Raw genomic sequence first — 20,702 nt, 5'->3', positions numbered from 1 at the left:
TAACATTAGTTTTTTAATTAAATTTAAGTTAAAAGACAGCACTAATGTTGAAGGTGATGTGTTTTGGTAACCATCTAACTGTCATCTAGTAACAATCTTTGTCAGTTGTTTGATTTTATCTGTAAATTGCTGATGTGATGTGGAACTGCTTGATTACATGACATGCATATACTACATATGCAAAAGTGCTAATGTGAATAACTAAAAATAAAATTTTTATACAACTTTGATAAGTTAATATATTTTCAAAAATTTTATATTTAAATTTAAGGCAGAATTTGATCCATGTTCTTGCAAAAGTTGGAAATTACAATGCATCTACAGCATGTTTTTGACATGTATTAACTTCCAACTTTTGCAAAGACATGAAATTGCCACTACAAATTACTTATTAGACGCTACATCAGATACCACTTGGCATATACATATATAATAAATGGCAAATAAGACCATTTCAGCAAATTTTGAATGATCAGCAAAAACGAACTTAGTTTCTATTTCAAGCAGTTTGTATATAGTAAACACGTGGGAGTAGTATACAAATGTTACCCTTTTGTTTTATGTGATTAATAAAATTTATCATGTTTCAGAAAAGGATACAGCATTGTTATGACAATCAGTCTCTCCTCAGATGTTCCTGTTGGTTATTTTTCATGGGCCGAGTATGATATAATGGGCCCAGTTCAGCCCAAATCTGAAAAAGCATTGGCAGCAGCATTTATTTCAAATTGTGCTGCTCGTAATTTCCGTTTACAAGCCCTTGAAGGACTTGAAAAGTCAAACATCGCAATTGACTCTTATGGTGGTTGTCACCGTAACCGTGATGGGAATGGTAAGCATATAGGTCTTTTTGGTTTTTGTAATCAGTAATAAGAGATTTGGGGAAAAGATTTATTATTCACAGCATTCAAAAAACAATATACACGATATATATAGAAAAAAGTGTATATGAAAAGTGTGTGTGTGTGTGTGTCACACACACACACTTTTCAATTGTGTGTGTGAGAGAAATTTTAGTGTTTTAAAAGGGTAAATATGATTTTATGAAATTTAGAACGATATTTTTTATATAAATCCTAAAAGAAAATCAGGTACATATATCACTGTTTTGCTGTTTTGTTTTGTTTACTATAAAACTGGTTTTTTTGAATTATGTTTAGTGACTTAGTCAACTAAACTCATTTTGAATTTTTGATAATGATTTTTTTTTTTTTCATTTCTTGGCAGTGAACAAAGTTGAAGCATTGAAGCGTTACAAATTTAGTTGGCTTTTGAAAATTCCAATGAAGAAGACTATGTCACTGAAAAATTCTTTCAGTCCCTTGTTGCAGGTACATAGATGATAGATCTCATAATATTTATATGATTCTCATTTCTCTATTTTAGGCTAAAAATACCTACCTAGCAAATTACGTTTAAAATTAATTAAAATGATGTTGGTTGCTAGTTGGCAATATTAGAGATTTGTAACAATTTTAGACTAAATATTTTTTTTTCTAATAATGCATGATAATTGATTAAAGATAAATTGTAATTTGCAGGATCTATTCCCGTTGTTGTTGGTGCTCCAAATATTCAAGATTTTGCTCCTGCACCGGGTTCTATATTACATATTAAGGAATTAAAGGATATCGAATTAGTTGCAAAAACCATGAAACATCTTGCAGATGATCCCATTGCCTACAATCAATCACTAAGGCGAGTCGTTCATCATCATAATACATTTAAGAATTTGTAGTTTTTTTCAAGTTATAACATACGTCTTTTACAGATGGAAATATGAAGGGCCCTCTGATTCTTTCAAGGCCCTTGTTGATATGGCTGCAGTTCATTCTTCTTGTCGATTATGCATTTTTCTAGCAACAAAAATCCGTGAGAAAGAAGAAAGTTCGTTATCTCTCAAACGCCCTTGCAAGTGTGAACGAGGTGCTCAAACTGTATATCACGTCTATGTAAGAGAAAGAGGAGATTCGAGATGGAGTCTGTTTTTCTAAGGTAAATTAAAATCTATTTTTATAAGATATTTTTAATTATAAAAACTGAAATTTCTTTTTGGTCATTAATGGCAGGTCTGGAAACTTGACCATGGAAGCTTTAGAAACAGCTGTTTTGCAGAAATTCAAATCTCTAAATCACGAACCTATTTGGAGAAACGAAAGGCCCGAAAGTATAAGAGGTGACAAAAATGCCCTCAAAGTTTACAAAATATACCCGGTTGGCATGACACAAAGGCAAGCTTTATACACATTTAGTTTCAGAACTGGTACTCGCGTTTATGAGCCACATAATAAGCAATCCGTGTGCAAAGTTTGAGGTATTTTCGTGTAACTGAGTGCAACATAATCTGTAAACGTCACTAGCGACTTTTGAGCTTATTTTTAGTACGGTTTGATAGTGTTTTTCTGGTAGCAAATAGTATGAGTGATGAGGGAGGATAGATGAATATGAAAATGAATATGAAACTCTTAAATGTGTTTTGTTTTCTTGTCATTTTCTACTATTTGTTATGTAAATTTGTGGTATTCGAGTTTTAACGATTAAAAACCTCAAGTCAGTTAAGGACCGAAACCGGTTTTCCGTCGGTTAGGTCTTGAAACCGGTTAAGTATCAAGCCTGAGCCTGGCTAAGATCGAGATTGGGTCAGACTGGCCATAGGTTGGATATGGTTTTGTTAACATTCTTGTTTATTTTATATTATGTATTGTTGAAGCCATCTGTTTTTACTATTGGTAAGAATATTTTGTTAAAGATGTTTATAAATTTGATGTAGTGATGATATAAAGGTCTGTTTTTAACTTCTTTTTGTAAGGTATACTTTTAAACAATTTAAAATGATAAAAATTAATTGAAGGCAATTTAATCTCTAGTGATAGTAGTTCTTAGAGCCAGGGTGTAATGTTGTATCTAATCTAAGCTTCTTGCTAGTCTAGCTGTTATTTACTCAATAAGATTGATTGTTAAAAAAAGTTCTTAAAGAGTGAGAATTTGATTCTATTAGCCCATGTGATACGTTACGTGATCGTAAGATGAAGTGTGGCCACTTAGACATCACGACCAGGACACGCCTAGCCGACCATCCTTGGACCTTGGTCATTAGCTTGACCATGAGCCAACTCATGAGGGTGAGCGAGGGCTTAATTTGATGTCAATTTGATTCTATTTTTTTTTTTAATTTTTTGGTCAATCAAAGAATACCTATTTTATTTATTTTATATTATTTAACATAAAACTTATTTTGATTTTTTTTCAAATAACTTTTGCTAGTTAGTTTTGATTTATAAAAAACTAACACAGACATATTTCTCTCTCTTGAAAGTATGACAAATTTTAACAAAAACAAAATTGTCTTTAAAAAGGCTTATCATTGGTCATTTAAGCGATTGACATGTGCTTGAACTGACTTTTAGATGACAAGTAATCGTTTAAAAAATAAATAATATTAATTATAAAATACATTAAAAGTAAAAGAAAAACACTCACCATCATTTACCATTACATGTGTTTAGTGATAGTGAAACTCATCTTGTCTACGTAAAATCAATACATTACATTACTTTCACTATCACTTACTATAACACAGTCTTCAATAATGGAGAGAATGAATATGAGGCTAGGATTTTATCTTTTGGATTGCATAAATAACTCGGGAGCTCTTCTAACTCTCGGATAAAGTATCAGAGTATATCGTGATAAGTGAGGGAGAGAGACGTAATAAACGAGGTGGAGAGATGTGAGTAGTAAATGGGAATTGGGAAGTAATAATGCATTAACCATAGGGTTTGTTGCTTAGTAACGTGCGCGCATAAATGTGTCATCCCCATGTGTTTAAGGGTTCAAATCCATGATGGACAATAGTGTAAATTTGAAAGTATGATTAATGGGGTTGTGTGTTTGTCGTTCTAAAAAAATGTATTGTTTATTAGACCTAGGTGTTAACAGTTGAATGCCCTTACTATTAGGCTGAGGGTGTGGGGGGCGCGAGAGGGGGCGCGAGTGGGGGCGCCAGCCAATAATATTGTGACGTGTGGCAGAGAGAGAAAGTTGATAAGATGGGTGTTGGTAGTGGTGCTCGCGCCCCGGGACATGGTGTGGAGGGGGCGCGAGAGGGGGCGCGAGCGGTTTTTTTTTTATTATTTTTTAAATGTAATAAAAAAACGTATTATTAAAAAAACTCAAAAATTATTTAAAAAAACACACATTTTTTTGAAAATTCATATAATAAAAAAAAACATACTAAAAATTAAACAAACAATAATATTTAATAATAAAACTAATCTAATACAAGATCCTCTGGTCGCCTCGCCCACAAATGTTCAACCAACTCATGTCGAAGATCCCCGTGTATCTCACGGCTCTTGATATTTGCTATGTTATGAAGTTTTTGTTGATCACTGATTGTGGACGGTTGTGGCGGAATGTCACCTTGGTAGTTTTGGCATATAGCTTTGCCCTCGTCTTCTAACGTCATGTTGTGTAGGATAAGACACGTGTAGACGACGTCCATTATCCTCTCCCGAGTCCAATAACGTATCGGGTTCGCCAAAACATAATATTGTTTTTTTATAGCTCCAAAAGCTCTTTCAATATCTTTTCTAGCAGACTCTTGCTTCTTCGTAAAATACTTCCGTTTGTCGGCGACTGGATCTGTAAAAGCTTGAACTAACACAGCCCATTCGTTGTAAATACCATCGACCAGATAGTACCCGTACTTGAAGAGTTCTTCATTTGCAACAAAAGATTGAGGTGGTTCAACCCCGTCGATAAGGTCGTTGATCAAATGTGACTGATCGATAACATTAAGGTCGTTATTTGACCCAGCAACACCAAAAAAAGCATGCCAAAACCAAAGATCCTGTGACACCGCCGCCTCAAGTATGAGGGTCGGCCCTTCATGATCACCACGGTGGAACTGACCTCGCCAGGCCGTTGGACACATAGCCCATCCAACATGCGTACAATCGATGCTACCTAGCATCCCAGGAAAACCATGTTTTTCTGCGTGCACCTCATATATGCGTTGGATGTCATACGTTGTAGGTTTACGCAGATATCTCCGAGCGTAAGTCGATATGACTCCTACGTACAATATATATTAAAAAATGTAATAAATATTTAATAAAAAGTAAAATTAATGTTTTTTACCTTGGCAGAAAAAATGAAGGGATTCACGTGCAACCCTTTTCGACATCTGTAAATACTCATCCAAAGCGTCCGACGAGATGCCGTACGCTAATTGACGGATAGCAGCCGTGCATTTTTGAAGAGGGGTAAAACCGGGAAGACCCCTAGCATCCTCCCTTTGTTGGAAAAAGGGATACCGTGCCTCTAAATCACTCGCTATACGCGTGAACAATTGCCTGCTCATTCGAAAACGAGTTCGAAAATCCGACTCCGCGTATACCGGTTGAGGGCTAAAATAATGCCTCATCAAAGTATCGTTAGCACCCGATCGATCACGATCACGAGGTGGTGCTCTAACCCTCGGGAGTCGGGGTTGATGGGCTTGATTTTGCAAGAGATTTACCACGGCTGCGGTCAAAACTCCCCTACATGAAGAAGCAAATCATCCTCTTCGGAGGAGTCGGAATCAGACGAGTACGACGACATTATTTTAAAAAAAAAAATGGGACGATGGGTTGTTTGGAGATTGAAGTTGTGTTTGATATGGTAAAAATGGGTTGATTGGGTTGTTTGGAGATTGAAGTTGTGTTTGATATGGTAAAAATGGGTTGATTTAGGGGTATTATATAGGATTTTAAAAAAATTGAAAGAAATGGGTAATATATAGGAAGTGTTGTATAAAGAAATGGGTAAGTTTGGTGTTTTTTGAAGTTGTGTTAAAGTGTTGTATAAAATGGGTAATATATAGGAGTAGAAAAAAAAAATTTTTTTAAAATTTAAGAGCCAACGGCTCATTTAAGCTTTCAACGGCTCTTTTCACCATTCCCCATGCCCTAAACGCCACACATGTCCCGCGAACCCCCTGGGGCCTGCCTCTTTTTCTGCGCTCGCGCCCCTCTCGCGCCTCGGTGGTGTGGTGGGGCGCGAGCGGCTGTTCTCTTGCGCCCTTTCTCACGCTCCACACACCCTCAGCCTTAGCCTCGACTTGACAACAAGGAGTGTTATGTTCGTGTCAGGGCATTCAATACCCGTTGACTTTTTCAATGGCTAAGTGCTTTGAAAACATAGCTTGGTAGCACCCATCGATCTAGAGCTACATCACCATTTGATCCAAAGACACATTCTTCTGTTTCATTATATGGGAGTTGTTGCTAAACAATATGGTCTAGAGTTTGCAGCTCTAGATGTGTTGATCTAAGGGTTACCCATCAAATTCAAATATATATAATCTTATTAATTTTTTTTAGTTTTTATAAACTCAATTTTTCACAATTTATTAAGGATAGGAGGAAATAGAGCGTGTGTGCGCTTAATATTTGATTTCATACTAATTATATCGATAACCAAGCTAAAGCGAAGGCGTTTAAAGCGAAACCGAATTACATATTCGATTTTCATCTTGTTTTCGAACAAAAATTGAATTGGGGTTTAAAACAATCTAAGTTCGATTGAAATCGAATAGCAAATATGGTTAGATAAGTTTTGCTCTTTAGCTCAATTTGATTATAGTTTTACTTATATGGTCCAACAAGAAACAAAGGTTATTCGTTTTTTCGTACGAAAAACCAAAAAGTGAACTGAATTTAAATGAGGTTTTGAGTTCGGTTTTAAACTACTTAAATTTATTTCAGTTTTCGATTTCAATAAAAAAATGTAAATCGAATAAAACACCGTTCAAAATAAACCGAACAAATCAAAAATTGAATTAACACTCCATGTATAGTTGTCTTAAGAGCATTCTTAGTCTGTCCTGTATAACTATGTGGGTGAGTTTTGTAAATTATAAAGTTTGGTTATGACTGGTTGTGAGTAGAGAAGAGAAAAAAATGTTATACGAAAAAGTTAAATTTGAGATTTCACTATTTATACCGTATAATTTTCAAATATTTTCCGATAGTAATAGTGAGTAGGGAGAGTAAATGAATAATAATAAAGGTATAAAATATATTATTTGATTTGAAAATAAAAGAGAAAAATAGAGATTTTAATTGTAATGATATGACTATGGATAAAAAATGGGTTGAGAATATTTTAAAGTATTACTTTTTACGATTTATTTTTAATATAAAAAATATTTAGTTGAGGATTGTTGTGGTTGACTATATTAGAAAATATAACCCGGTCCATTGAAGGAAAGGAGCACATGGTTTTTGGTGCGGCTTGGCTTGGCTCCCACTCGTGTGGGTGGGCTAGTGGCTGGCTGCCTCTTCCGTCTTCTCTAAAGCCAGACCACACGACCTCCTCAACCGTCACCTGCCAATGCCATTTATATCAATAAGACCATCAAATAATTACAATATTTTTATTAATAATAATATCTGTTCTTTTTCATTTTTTAAAACCTTGTATGTATATTCCTTTTTAGTACTCAACAAGTTGATACTTGCTTCTTACGCAATATTATAAAACATCACATATTTGCTCAAAGTATTATCCTTACGGCACTTGTAATATTTTTATTACCGGTATAGTTATCAAACTTTTAAATTATATTCCATAGTGAAAATTGCGATATTTCGAAGTCAAAATATGGTATTTTATAGTTTTATTTATCATAAGAAGTGTTTTTATTCCTCATCTTTGTGCCATAGCGAGGAATGAATGAGCATGCCAATCAATCATTGTTTTTTTAAAGAGATATATCGTAAGAGTAACATTCAATTAGTTATATAAAAGATGCCTTCACCAAGATATTTTAAATTACAACTACCATCTAGTTTTTTTTTTAAATGTATTTTAAAAATATATTAAAAAAGCATGATTACAAATAATAACACACCAATAAATTACAAAATAACGCTAGAAGCAAGAATTACGACATCTATCGGAAAAAAAACAAGAACCTTGTAGTTATTTGTATACACGGTATAATATAATTGACACATCTCGTCAGTTTTGATAATGCAGGAGTGCCTTCAGTTATTTTACTTCTACCATTTTTTCATGTCATCATCATTATACACGACATTATATAATTGACACATCTTGACAAATTTCTCAAGAAATTCACTCTCTTCTTATGAAAAATGCACAACATTACATTCACTTCACGAGACATCATTGAAACCAGGTCATTTGTATATACATACATGTATACTTCACTTCAATCAATAACTTCAATTTACATGTTTAAGGAGGTGTGTTATGGGACAAAACTCAAGGGCGCCAAGAGACCACGTTGGCAGGCTTTAGCGTTAACACCCAACACTTCACAGGTGAAAGAGGTCAAAGAGCATTGCCCTTCTAGCCCTATTAGTTTAACGAGCGCTTATCTCACAAGACGTGATTTTTTTAATTATTAAGTAATTATGTATTTCCACCTTACTACGCAAACACCTTTTACATTTCAGAGCACCATAACACATCAAACTTGGTGTGAAATGTGGAAGCTCTCACCACGTACCTACGTGACGTCTATACGTGGCCACTCCATATTCAAACATCCAATAACATATATCCTAATCATGCTTTATCAATTCATTTTTGCCCATTACTACTTCGCGCCTAATTCCTATATTAAACACATAATGTGATTAGGTTCGAATTAAGAGGCATTTGGCTAGTTCTTGATCAGTAAACCCGGCTAGAAGTTGAACGATATAAATAACTAGGAAAAGATAAATAAGCAAACATATATAAGACTAGCGTAGAGTAATGGTTTATGTCAGTCACGGTTTAAGTTACCGGTTTGAAGCCGAAGTAATAATGTTTATACCCAATATATCTATAATCCTAATATAAACGAAAACCACATTGAACTTAAAACTCATGAAAACTACTTCTAAACACATTTTTTTATTTTCTATTTTTAGTCATATTAATCTTTGTCATAACTAAAAAGTAATAAAAACAATGTAGATTATCGAAGTACATACAATATATACATATCTTGAGAAGTTACATATATGCATATTACGAGCTATGTATATGTATTTTCACGAACCATATATATTTCTTTTAACTTTTTTTTTTTGGTTTTGGTAAATATTAAAAACATATAAAAGGAATGAAAAAACCAAAAATCAAGCAAAATTTTTAGAAGTGGTTCTAACGAATTTTAAAGTATCTCGTTTATTATTATTAACCATATGCTATCCATTGGTAATTCGAGACAGGTGTTATCTATTTTAACACACAAAACAATTTTATATATACTATTTAAAGCCCAACGTTACTCATCATACAATAAATAAAATAATTATATAAAAAACCACGCACTCGAAACGCTGACAACTAATTTAGGTAAGAGTTGTGATCCAAATCGTCCTTCTTGTTTCTACTTCTCATGTTTAACTTAACTCAACTTAACACACGACCCGACTCTTAATAATATCCAAGAGACACCACCCACCACCTCCTCCGCCCTACAAAACCCACCCACCCTCTCTCTCCTCCATCACCCCCACCGTCTTCTCTCCAACATGCCATCTTTTTCCGTCAACTTCATCACAACCACAACTAAACTCAGTTCTACTAAACTCTATGCCACCCCATCGCAAACCACCGTACCAGCAGCTTCTCCGGCGGAGATAGCCGCCGACAGGCTGGAACCAAGAGTTGAAAAGAAAGGAAGGTATTATGTTTTAAAGGAGAAGTTTCGGCAGGGTATTAATCCTCATGAGAAGGTGAAGATTGTTAGTGAACCTATGAAAGTGTTCATGGAGAATGGGATTGAAGATCTTGCTAAGATACCCTTTGAGGAGATTGATAAAGTTAAGGATACTAAAGATGATGTTGATGTTAGACTCAAGTGGCTTGGTTTGTTTCATCGCAGGAAACATCACTGTAAGAACATGTTTTAAGTTTTATTTTAACATCTTTTCAAGATTCGTTTTCTTTTTTTAGCAATATAAAGATCATGAATTTTGATTCAAAAACTGATCTGAATCGTTGATTATGGAATCTTTAGATCAAACTAGAATATACCCATTAATCTTTTATTCGAATTTTAGTTTTTTTACTGTTTTTAATTCTAGCTAGTCATCATTTTGTGGGATCATAAAGATCATAACTTTAGATTCAAAAACTGATTTGAATGGTTGATTCTGGAATCTTTTGATTTAACTAGAAAATACCCATTAATCTTTGATTCGAATTTTAGTATAAAGATTATAACTTTCGATTCGGAATCAAGAAAATAATACCTTCCGAATTTCGTAACTTTAAGTTATATTAATCTTTGTCATCAATGGGTTTAAATGTGTAGATGGTCGATTTATGATGAGGTTGAAGCTTCCAAATGGTGTGACAACTAGTGCACAAACTAGATACTTAGCTAGTGTGATAAAGCAGTATGGTGATCAAGGTTGTGCTGATGTCACCACACGCCAAAACTGGCAAATTCGAGGTGTTACGCTACCGGATGTACCCGCGATTTTAAAGGGTCTTGATGAAGTTGGGTTAACGAGCCTTCAAAGTGGTATGGACAATGTTAGGAACCCTGTTGGGAACCCGATTGCAGGAATCGATCCGTACGAGATTGTGGACACGAGGCCGTATACGAACTTGTTATCACAATTTATTACCGGGAATTCGCGAGGGAATCCCGCAGTTACCAACTTGTAAGATACTTTGATCTTTAAGTGTTATCTTTACTTTTTGGTTGTGAAAAAGATATACATTTTGACCTTTTTGAATGCCTTTTCTTTTGTAGGCCAAGGAAGTGGAATGTGTGTGTGATCGGTTCACATGATCTTTATGAGCACCCTCATATCAATGATTTAGCATACATGCCGGCTACTAAGAACGGTAGGTTCGGGTTCAATTTGTTGGTAGGGGGTTTCTTTAGCCCAAAGCGGTGCGAAGAGGCTATACCTCTTGACGCGTGGGTCCCAGCCGAAGATGTGGTCCCGGCTTGTGGAGCGATTCTCGAGGCTTATCGGGATCTTGGTACGCGAGGGAATAGGCAGAAGACTAGAATGATGTGGTTGATCGATGAACTCGTATGTCATTGTCTTTAAATTTGGTTTTAAACTATAAAATTTCAATTCTGAAGGGCCTCTCTTGCTAATTTTAGTTTCTTCGGGGTGCAGGGTGTAGAAGGGTTCCGGTCGGAAGTGGTCAAGAGAATGCCCGAACAAGCATTGGAGAGATCATCTACCGAAGACCTCGTTGACAAAAATTGGGAAAGAAGGGATTTATTTGGTGTGCACCCACAAAAACAAGAAGGTCTTAACTTTGTGGGCATTCACATTCCAGTTGGTCGAGTCCAAGCCGACGACATGGACGAACTAGCACGGTTAGCCGATGAGTATGGCTCAGGAGAGCTACGGATAACCGTTGAACAAAACATCATAATCCCAAACGTGCCAAACTCAAAAGTCAAAGCTTTACTTGACGAGCCACTTTTAAAAGAAAAGTTTTTACCCGAGCCACCTATTTTAATGAAAGGGCTAGTAGCTTGTACGGGTAACCAGTTTTGCGGGCAGGCTATAATCGAGACAAAAGCTCGGGCATTGAAGGTTACAGAAGAAGTGCAAAGACTTGTTTCTGTAACCCGTCCAGTACGAATGCACTGGACTGGGTGCCCAAACACGTGCGGGCAAGTGCAAGTGGCGGATATAGGGTTTATGGGATGCATGACTAGGGACGAAAATGGGAAAGTCGTCGAAGGGGCGGATGTTTTCGTAGGGGGCAGAATTGGAAGTGACTCGCATTTGGGGGATATTTATAAGAAGGCCGTCCCTTGTAAGGACTTGGTGCCTTTAGTAGTGGACATTTTGGTTGAGAAATTTGGTGCTGTTCCAAGGGAAAGAGAGGAGGTGGAAGAATGAAAATAATATTGGTGTAGGGGTAACATGTGTACATCTAAACAAAGTTGAGGGACTAAAACTGAAAGTTGTAATATTGCCTTGAGGTACGGTAAGTTTAAGTTGTTCAAAGGTCCACACGTATATCTTTTAGTTTTTTGATTGAACAAATGTAATAATAATATGTATAAGTGGGCAATCCACCTATACTTTAGACTATATAAGTGTCTCCCAATTTCTCTCTCATTAATAAAAATAAATTTTACGTGTAACTTTTTATTTTATTTTTTAGTAACACAAAGGGTCTACACAGTTGATCCGGTTTACTAGTCTTGAATTGTCTTCATTTGGGCCAGTCAACTATGGGCCAATCTATTGAACCGACAAACTGGATCGGTTTTAGATTGGGTTTACAAAAACAATAGTCCATCAGTGAAAGCCGATTCATGACAGAAACATGTTATTTCTACAAATACATGACAAAAATAAGTTCATCATTGAAAACCGATTCACGTGTGACTGAAACCCTCATGAAAGTGACATCATTGAGTTTGTATGATGGTAGAGGAAAATGACGATAAACACATGACAAACATAACTGGTTTCGGTCCCTAGATTCCGGTTTGACGGTTTTTTAATGGTTTGGATCGTGTTGATTATCAAGATTATATGTAGCTAAGCTGGAGTTTATGGATGGTTTAATAGAAGTGTATAAATTGCATGTGTTGTAGAATTTCCACTTGTTAACCTAAAATAAGTGGTCATCTCAACATACTATAGCTTGGTTTGCCGGTTTTAATGGTTTGAATTGAGTTTTAAAAGAGTCGAAACACTTCATGTTTTGAAGTTCTCGAGTCATACATGAAAGAAAAGGTTACAATTTAGCTTTATAAAAATGGTTTCGACTGGGTTTGAAGTCGCTCAAAACCTCTTGGTAGAAATTATTCTTTTTGCAATAAAGTTTTTGTAATATTATTTTCTAGAGAATATCTCACAAAATAATAGGCAAATAATGGGTAACTGACAGGAGGAGAGTCCCGACCCGACCCTACAATGCGTCCATTTTAACCGGTTTTATAAACTGCCTCTCCATTTTGTTAAAGTTAAACATAAACTACTAAAATAAACGTTACTCATTGGGCTAATATGGAAAAAAAAATCATAAATACATTTGTTTGACAACTCATAAAACAAATTAAATAATAGTATAAAACTTGTTAACTTAAAGTTTATTCAAATGGATTTTCATCACCGAAGACCTTGTTTGTCTCAACCATCTACTCGTTGTTGCCACCTCCACCATCATCGCCACCACCGACCCCACTATCATCATTAACGAGGGCGCCACGCCGACACGTTCGCTGCCTCCACAATTGACCTGTCGCCACCAATGATACCACCGCTAGCATCGTCACCACCGACACCAGGGTTACCTTTTATCTCAATCAGAATCACCGCCACCAACTTCTGGCATGGCCACCACCAACACCATTGCGTCCATTTCAATCTATTTTTTTTATTAAACAACCAATTTCAATTTAAATCCATTTTGCCCCAAATTAATACCTTTATAAGATGACTTGTTTTGACTTAACCTCATTGTACTCAAAACATGTATTAGCGCGAACCCATTCTAACATGTCACATGACCCCACCCTACCCGCCATCATTTGCCGAACCTAACTCTAAGTTTGAAAGTGTTTAAACCATTTTCATTTGTAACATAGTGCCGTCTAGAAACAGATGATGCAATTGGAGAATGCATTTAGTGCAGTGTTCACTTTATTGCCGTCTAAAATCCAAACTAATAGCGGGTGCAGTCCTCTCTCACATTACAATTTGTTCAATTAGTGATATTAACAATAGTTGTTTCCTGAGTAAGCAAATTAGCGTATTTAAATCATCATATTTCATTTATAACTTATAAATGCTCTCATAAGGAGTATGGATAACAATAATAATAAAAAAGCCGAACATTTCTAAACAACTAACAGTATAACAGCTACATCAATTATAAACAAGTTTTTATAAGCAATCACAAACATCCCTAGTTAACCATTGTCAACATAAAAACTAAATGAAACTTTTTTTTTCTTCACAAACTTCAATATATGTAGTTGGCAAAGCAATAAAATTGTTTTATAAACATTATATGAAGGAATTGAGGGGACAGATGGTTGCCCATACGGTCTTAACCCCGTACCCGACATCATTTTCATGGATAGGTGGCCTACTAACGTCCTTACGAGTAAAAAAGCTATGATCGTTTTAACGAGATAATAGTACTAGCTCATGATTATTTATTTAAATGAATTTATGTACGTTTAGATCCCGGAACATATTTTCCCCACTAAATTGCCGAAAACTCATTGCCATTTGAACATGGGTTGCATATGCTTGGGTGTAGAAAAAAGGTACTCTTGACAAATACATGAAGAGGAACATGCAATGCACCATACTTACTAATTATCAAATTAATATATATATCTATTATCCTTTTCTTTTATATACTAAAAGGTTATGCTATCTTGTATACCAAGTATTAGTAATTAAAACATATAATAATGTTCAATAATACAGGATTCCAAGAGAACCCAAAGGTTATGCTACCTTGTATCATGTGTTACTGCATGTGTGTGTTATGAGTGTGTGTATTGGTGTTATAAGTATGTGTATGTGTATGTGTATGTGTATGTGTTTAAAAGTGTATGCGCGTGTGTATATATGTGATATGTATGTATATGCGACACTAGCGTATATATCAACTTTATAAATCAACTTACATTGTATTCAAAATACTAAATATAAATTATATTACATTTGTAGCTAGACATTGAGAACTATATATCTATTCATTTCTAATGCTCATAGTAGACAAACGATATTACTTCACACTATTTTATTATTAGACAGACAAGCTTGGCATTAGTTGTAGATAAATATATTACATTTTCAGATATTACACATTAGGATGGAAAATGAGTAATATAACACAGCGACGTGTACGCTTACGAGTGCTAATGCCTAAGCGAGGGCGTCCTACCAATGCTTTCTCGTTATCCACATTTTTTGTGCCCATGAACTCCAATGGCTCGAAATTAATGGCATATATGGTCTGGTTCCACATTTTGAAGCTATCAATTCCAATCCAAACTTACGTCCCATTGTGATATAAGATACAAATGACGGTATTTAAATTTCGAGATGCCTAATTTCACCTGACTCGCTAACAATGACTTTCAACATTAGCTCGCTTACGTGCTCTCAACATTTATGTACATTCCACGCCCAAGCAACGATCTCCCATAATTTGAAATATCGAGTGTTTTGTATTTATAGGTTTGAGATCGAGTTATGAGAGTTTCATTCGCATGTTTTAGAAACAAATTGAGACTGGTAATTACGGATAAATTTATAGATATAGATAGAATTTTTTATGAAAATTTTGTCGACACAAGTTAGGAATCTTCTCTAGTAGTCTTTAACAGATGTTTATTGTTATGTGAAATGTGTTAGTATCCGAGGGACTTTTGGTCGCAAACCACTTAAGGGGCACAAGCAAATAATATCTGGCTGTTCAAAAAAAATCTGTAAATTGTCACAAAACAGCCGTCATTAATTGGTACCTAGCGTTGCTGATCCCTCAATAAACACTTGGTAAATCCGTTACGCACACCATGTTTTTCGATAGAGTATCACCAACAATTACCTACGTACGGGACCCACTTTCACCGATAGAATGAATACACCCAAAGATGAAAGCCTCTGCTTTGTAGTATGCATGTAATGGTGTTTGAAGTTGTTTAAACCGGAAACCATCTATGTTATCGGCTAGATTACCAACCAACAGATTAAACACAAACAAAATGACTGATCTTAAGCAAATCCATAATAACCAGAGCGAAAATGATTGAAACTATAAATAATAATAATTATTCCCTTACTTTATCGGTCGTTTTTGAGATCTTGTTGACATGATTACGGGTAAAAGAAGGGGAGGCCCGTTTCCAAGAATCAGCCATTTGTCAACATTTCATTCGAATAGTTTCAATCCAAAAAGTGTATATTTAACCAAACCATGTGATCATCAATACCCGATTTCCTTTTTTTTTTAACTTTATTTTCACGTGCATTTATGCTTGTAGCCATTTAATATTTGCTAAGAAAAAAAATGTTTCATTTTCATGATGCAATAAAACATAATGATTTGATTGTACTCGAGTCAAACATATATGTTTGAATGAGATGTGTTGATTAACGCCATTATGAGAAAATGTGATTGATGTTAATCATGTTATATTCATACATATAAATATACGTATATATATATATAGATCTATAAAACAAGACAAAATCAATGGATAACAAGTTAAAAATTAAATAAACGAAACTTTGCTTCAATTCAGTATTAGCAGTGCAATCTGACATGCTCTAAGTTGCTACAATTTAGAAATTGTTAAATTAGTTGCTCTTTTGGTCAAGAAAAATGTTTATTTTCCATTCTTTTTTTTTTGGACTAATATTAGGGTGTAATGGATACAAAGATGACAAACTTTGCCTTTCACCATATAACCGAGTTGGCTTAAGAGATGATGGGTTCAAGAAATGGGTTGGATTCGCCTGATTTATCTAAAAATATATGGATTTGCTTTTGGTATCAATATGGCTGGTTTTCGGTTTAAGTGGACTATTTGATAAGCTTGATTTATTATGTGATAAGAACGATTAGGCGGCAAGATCCAACTTTTTAAAAGGATGGTGAAGTTTTGCATAGAAGTATATATATATATATATATATAGGTATTTAACATTCGGAATAGAAAAATAAAACAGTAAACTATCTAAACAACCTAGAATGTGATATATGTTCACTATATTGTACAAGTTTTATGAACTCAACTAGGTTTGTACAATTGTTACAAATATATATGGTTTGTTTTAAACTAATTATTTTAAGCACATATGAAATAAACATTTAAAAATGAAGTAAACATTAACAATTCTTAAGTCTTAAATAAACAACACAACACTATGAACAATAGGAAATGTATGCCTACTTGCCCCACTAAAACCCATAATTAACCACCATTAATTTTTGTGAATCTATTGTATTGTCAATTATGCAATAAGATATTCTCATTATACAAATGTTTGAACCGATTGGCCTAGCTAGTGCTAAAAATCAGCCATAGAAGAGATGAGGCAAATCAATGGTTTTCCATTGGTTCGTCTTGTTCCTTCAAAGCCATATAAATTAATTATGTTTGGTTCACTATATTGCAATATTGCAATAGTAAGTGTTCTAACGTGGTTGAGGTGAGGCATATAAAACCATCAGTTTAAAATAAAATGGGATAATTTTGAGTTTAAATCTCACATGTGACAAAAAATAAAGGGTTTCAAGTTGAGTCATGAGGTTTTTTCAGATATAGATATATGGTGAGTCTCCTCCTAAAAATGAAATGAAGATAATTAAGTGAGTCAGTGTGAAAATAACCGCTAAAAAACACTATATAACCGCTAAAAAAACACTATTCCAACGACAATCCACTATATATGTAACCAATTTGGATAAATTTTGAAATCATGACCATAAAATAACTTTAAACTTGTATCATGCATCACGTTGAAATTTTGAATTAGTACACTTATGTCACCATATTAACTTTTATATTAATCAAATTAATTATTATCATCCAATAAGTATCAATGTCACTAAATTAAGGATCTAGTGGTTGGAGAAGTAGAAGCATAAGGAGTTAATGGAAGAAGTTGAGATGAATTATTGATCAGAAATGACAATAAGGAAGTGATATGGTTAGGTTTGACCATTGACCCACTAATTGCATGGTCAAACATCTACAGCTCATCCACATTCCACTATCACTTTAGTATCATCACTAGTTTCTTTTCACTCTTGAGGCTTGGATTTTTCTACTTAATACAAAAAGCTTTTCTAATAAAATATATGGTATTATAGTTTAGTGATATAAAAAATTTGGTTGTATTTAACGGATATGTATTTAAAATGATTTTATAGATTTGGAATCACCATTAAATTATAAGATTAAAAAAGTTGATTTTCTTAAAGTTTTTCTATAAAATTCTAAACTAATTTTTATAATTTATATATTATGTATTATCACTATCTGGTTTAATATATATAATTACCTTTATGACATTTCTGTTCTTAAACAAACTTTTATGTAACAAATGTCTTTATCTTTATTAACAACAATAATAGGAGTAATTAATTTTATATAATGTACTTAAATATATTAGCTTTTAACGTATGATTTTTCTAAAATGCCTATTTATATATATAAAAGTAAACAATCTTAAAGCTATCCATTAACTAATAATTTGCTTCGGAAAATCATCAAGTTTAAAAGAATACCAAAAATCACTAAATGTTAATTTATTTATGAATTGCGATTTTTCAATGTTTTAATATAAAAAGCTAATACTATATAAAAGTCAAATAAATAATATCAACTGGTTTTAAACATATTATGTGTTTAGAACCAAATCTAAGTATATAACTTGTTAATAATGCATGTACGTACTTTAATAAATAAATAAACAAATAAATAAAAAAAATCTATATTTAAACTTTTTATAAATATGTATTCTATAAATCAATTAAATAATAGAAGTACTACAAACAAAAAACAATGGGAGTAAAAGTACAAATAAAATTTGATTTTAGGTGTGAAAGTTTTTAAATAATTCACCTTTACTGTTGCAATATCAGAATCTTTAACACAAGTGTGAGTCCTCAATGATGATTTCCATAGTTCCAAGTTCATATTATTCTGGCCTTATTCCTGCTTCAAAAGAAAACATTTACATTTTTTTAACCAGTAGACCCGTCTTTAAAGTTCAAGGGATCATCAAAATCAACTCCAGCTACTGCCAACACCAATCGAGCTAACTCTAATAGATCTTGTAGTCCGAGCACCTTAACTCGTATTCACCTAGAATTATCTTCTAGTGCTGAAACTAAGGACGTGATTTTCTGACCAAATACTAGTATTGTGTCATTTCAGTACTGACTGAATACCAATATTAGCATGTTACGATACCGGGGCATGTAAAGTTTGATACTTACGAATTAATGACCAACTGTGAGACCTCCAGGGTTTGAGGTCTTACAATTAAGGGGTTCTTTACATAGATATGAATTGATAATTGATCTATTACCTTTGGTATCATTGAAAATACGCGGAAATCATGAAACAAATTAATTTCGGTATTATGGCACAAGTTGATAATACCAAGTACACACGCACACACATATTCCATAAATGAAACTAGAGGTTGCCTTCAGCGCCTTGAGTTGATGTATTATAAAATTAACAATAGAAACAACAGAAATTAAACACTTCTAATTTATAAAAAAGAAAAAAACTAAATAAAAAACTAAAAGTCGGCTCTCGCAAGTTCAAACTCGCAATAAATATAGTGCAACACAACAACTTTACCACTACATCACCTTACTTTTTCGTTGTTTAATTTGATATGGAATCTATACATAAAATACACAGGTCTATCTCTAATTTCGAAAAAAAAGAGCTAAAAATGTACCAACAACATAAAGAAGAGAAAAAAAAAAGCCAAAGATAAGTCAAGGTTCGAACTCAGGTGTCATAGATGGCAACAACATATATAACCATACCATCACGCCACCATAAACTTATGTTACTTTCTTTACTTTCAAATTAATAAATACATAAGGTTATTTCGGAATATTAAGAAAAAAAAGATTTTAGTGGCTAGTTTAGGTTAGTTTAGGGGTCTTGCGGTATTACTGGCCATTTGGTAGTACGGCACGTGTATGATTTAGCGTACACTTTTGGAGTCATGCTATGTTTAAGTGGTTAGTTTAGATTACACAAAACTGAATTAGTTATAACAAGTAATTTTAGTGTTTAAAATATGCATCTTGTTACTTATACGCTTATGGACCCTATAGGCGTTGTCAAATATAACTGGGCTATTTAAGTTACACAAATTCACATTCTTTCATTGCAAGTCATTTTAGTGTCAAATACATGTATATGATTAATTGTACACTCGTTGGCATTAACACGCCCTGTCATTCGTTAGGGGGTTAGTAAAAAATTTACGCAAACCATTTATGTCATGAAAATTCATTTTGGAATCAACGCACAATAACAATATAAGTAAATTCAGGGCAGGCTCAAAGGAAGGGCAAAAACTAAGGAGGGTGACCATCTCAGCATAGTCTCTCGAGAGGCTTATAATTCTAAAACAAAAAGAAAATTTATTTATTTTTTATATATAAAATTTTTTAAAATAATTACCTATAAAATAACTCCTTGGTGCAATGAAAAAAGTGATGGTTCATAGAACCACATGTCATAGGTACAACTAGTATTTTACCCGTCCGGTGGACGGGAATATTAACGCCGGAATGTGACGCCTACATTATCCGTCCGATGGACGGGTTGTTTAATATCATAATAACATAAGCATTTCCTTTTTATCTTTTGCATTATAAAAATGATGATTCTGACCCGTTAACTAAAAATGGTTTACATTGACTCGCTTACCAAAATTTGTAATCTTGACTTGTGGCTTTTTTCAAGGTACAACTTTTCATATATTGTGAGTGGAATAACATCTTAATTACACATAGGCGCGAAACAAACAAATAAGAAAAGTCGTAAATGTATAAAGTAATTCATGGGAAAAATTATTAAGATAAAACCTAAAAGAGAAACAACATGAGGATATTAAAATGTAAAGAAAGAATGTTAACATACTTGCAAAATAAATCAAAAGCTCATTTACCCAAAGCTTCCATTA

At 33.8% G+C, this 20,702-nt stretch overlaps 1 protein-coding gene and 1 pseudogene across 1 annotated transcript; both read left to right on the top strand.

The window, feature by feature from the left end:
• The first annotated feature begins 576 nt into the window (after positions 1-576).
• LOC143598368 (glycoprotein 3-alpha-L-fucosyltransferase A-like) lies at positions 577-2,332 on the top strand (annotated as a pseudogene).
• Positions 2,333-9,415: 7,083 nt separating this feature from the next.
• Positions 9,416-11,986, top strand: LOC143598371 (ferredoxin--nitrite reductase, chloroplastic-like). The gene is made up of 4 exons (XM_077076605.1): positions 9,416-9,906; positions 10,328-10,682; positions 10,775-11,063; positions 11,154-11,986. Exons 1-4 carry the CDS (start codon positions 9,543-9,545, stop codon positions 11,892-11,894), a joined length of 1,749 nt encoding a protein of 582 aa, XP_076932720.1. The 5' UTR covers positions 9,416-9,542; the 3' UTR covers positions 11,895-11,986.
• Positions 11,987-20,702: the final 8,716 nt, after the last annotated feature.

Source organism: Bidens hawaiensis, unplaced genomic scaffold (genome assembly GCF_021521415.1).
Source record: "Bidens hawaiensis isolate Kalapana, Puna unplaced genomic scaffold, B.hawaiensis_p1.1 tig00049986_1, whole genome shotgun sequence".
Lineage (NCBI taxonomy): Eukaryota > Viridiplantae > Streptophyta > Magnoliopsida > Asterales > Asteraceae > Bidens > Bidens hawaiensis.
This window is presented reverse-complemented; position numbering and strand designations above follow the sequence as displayed.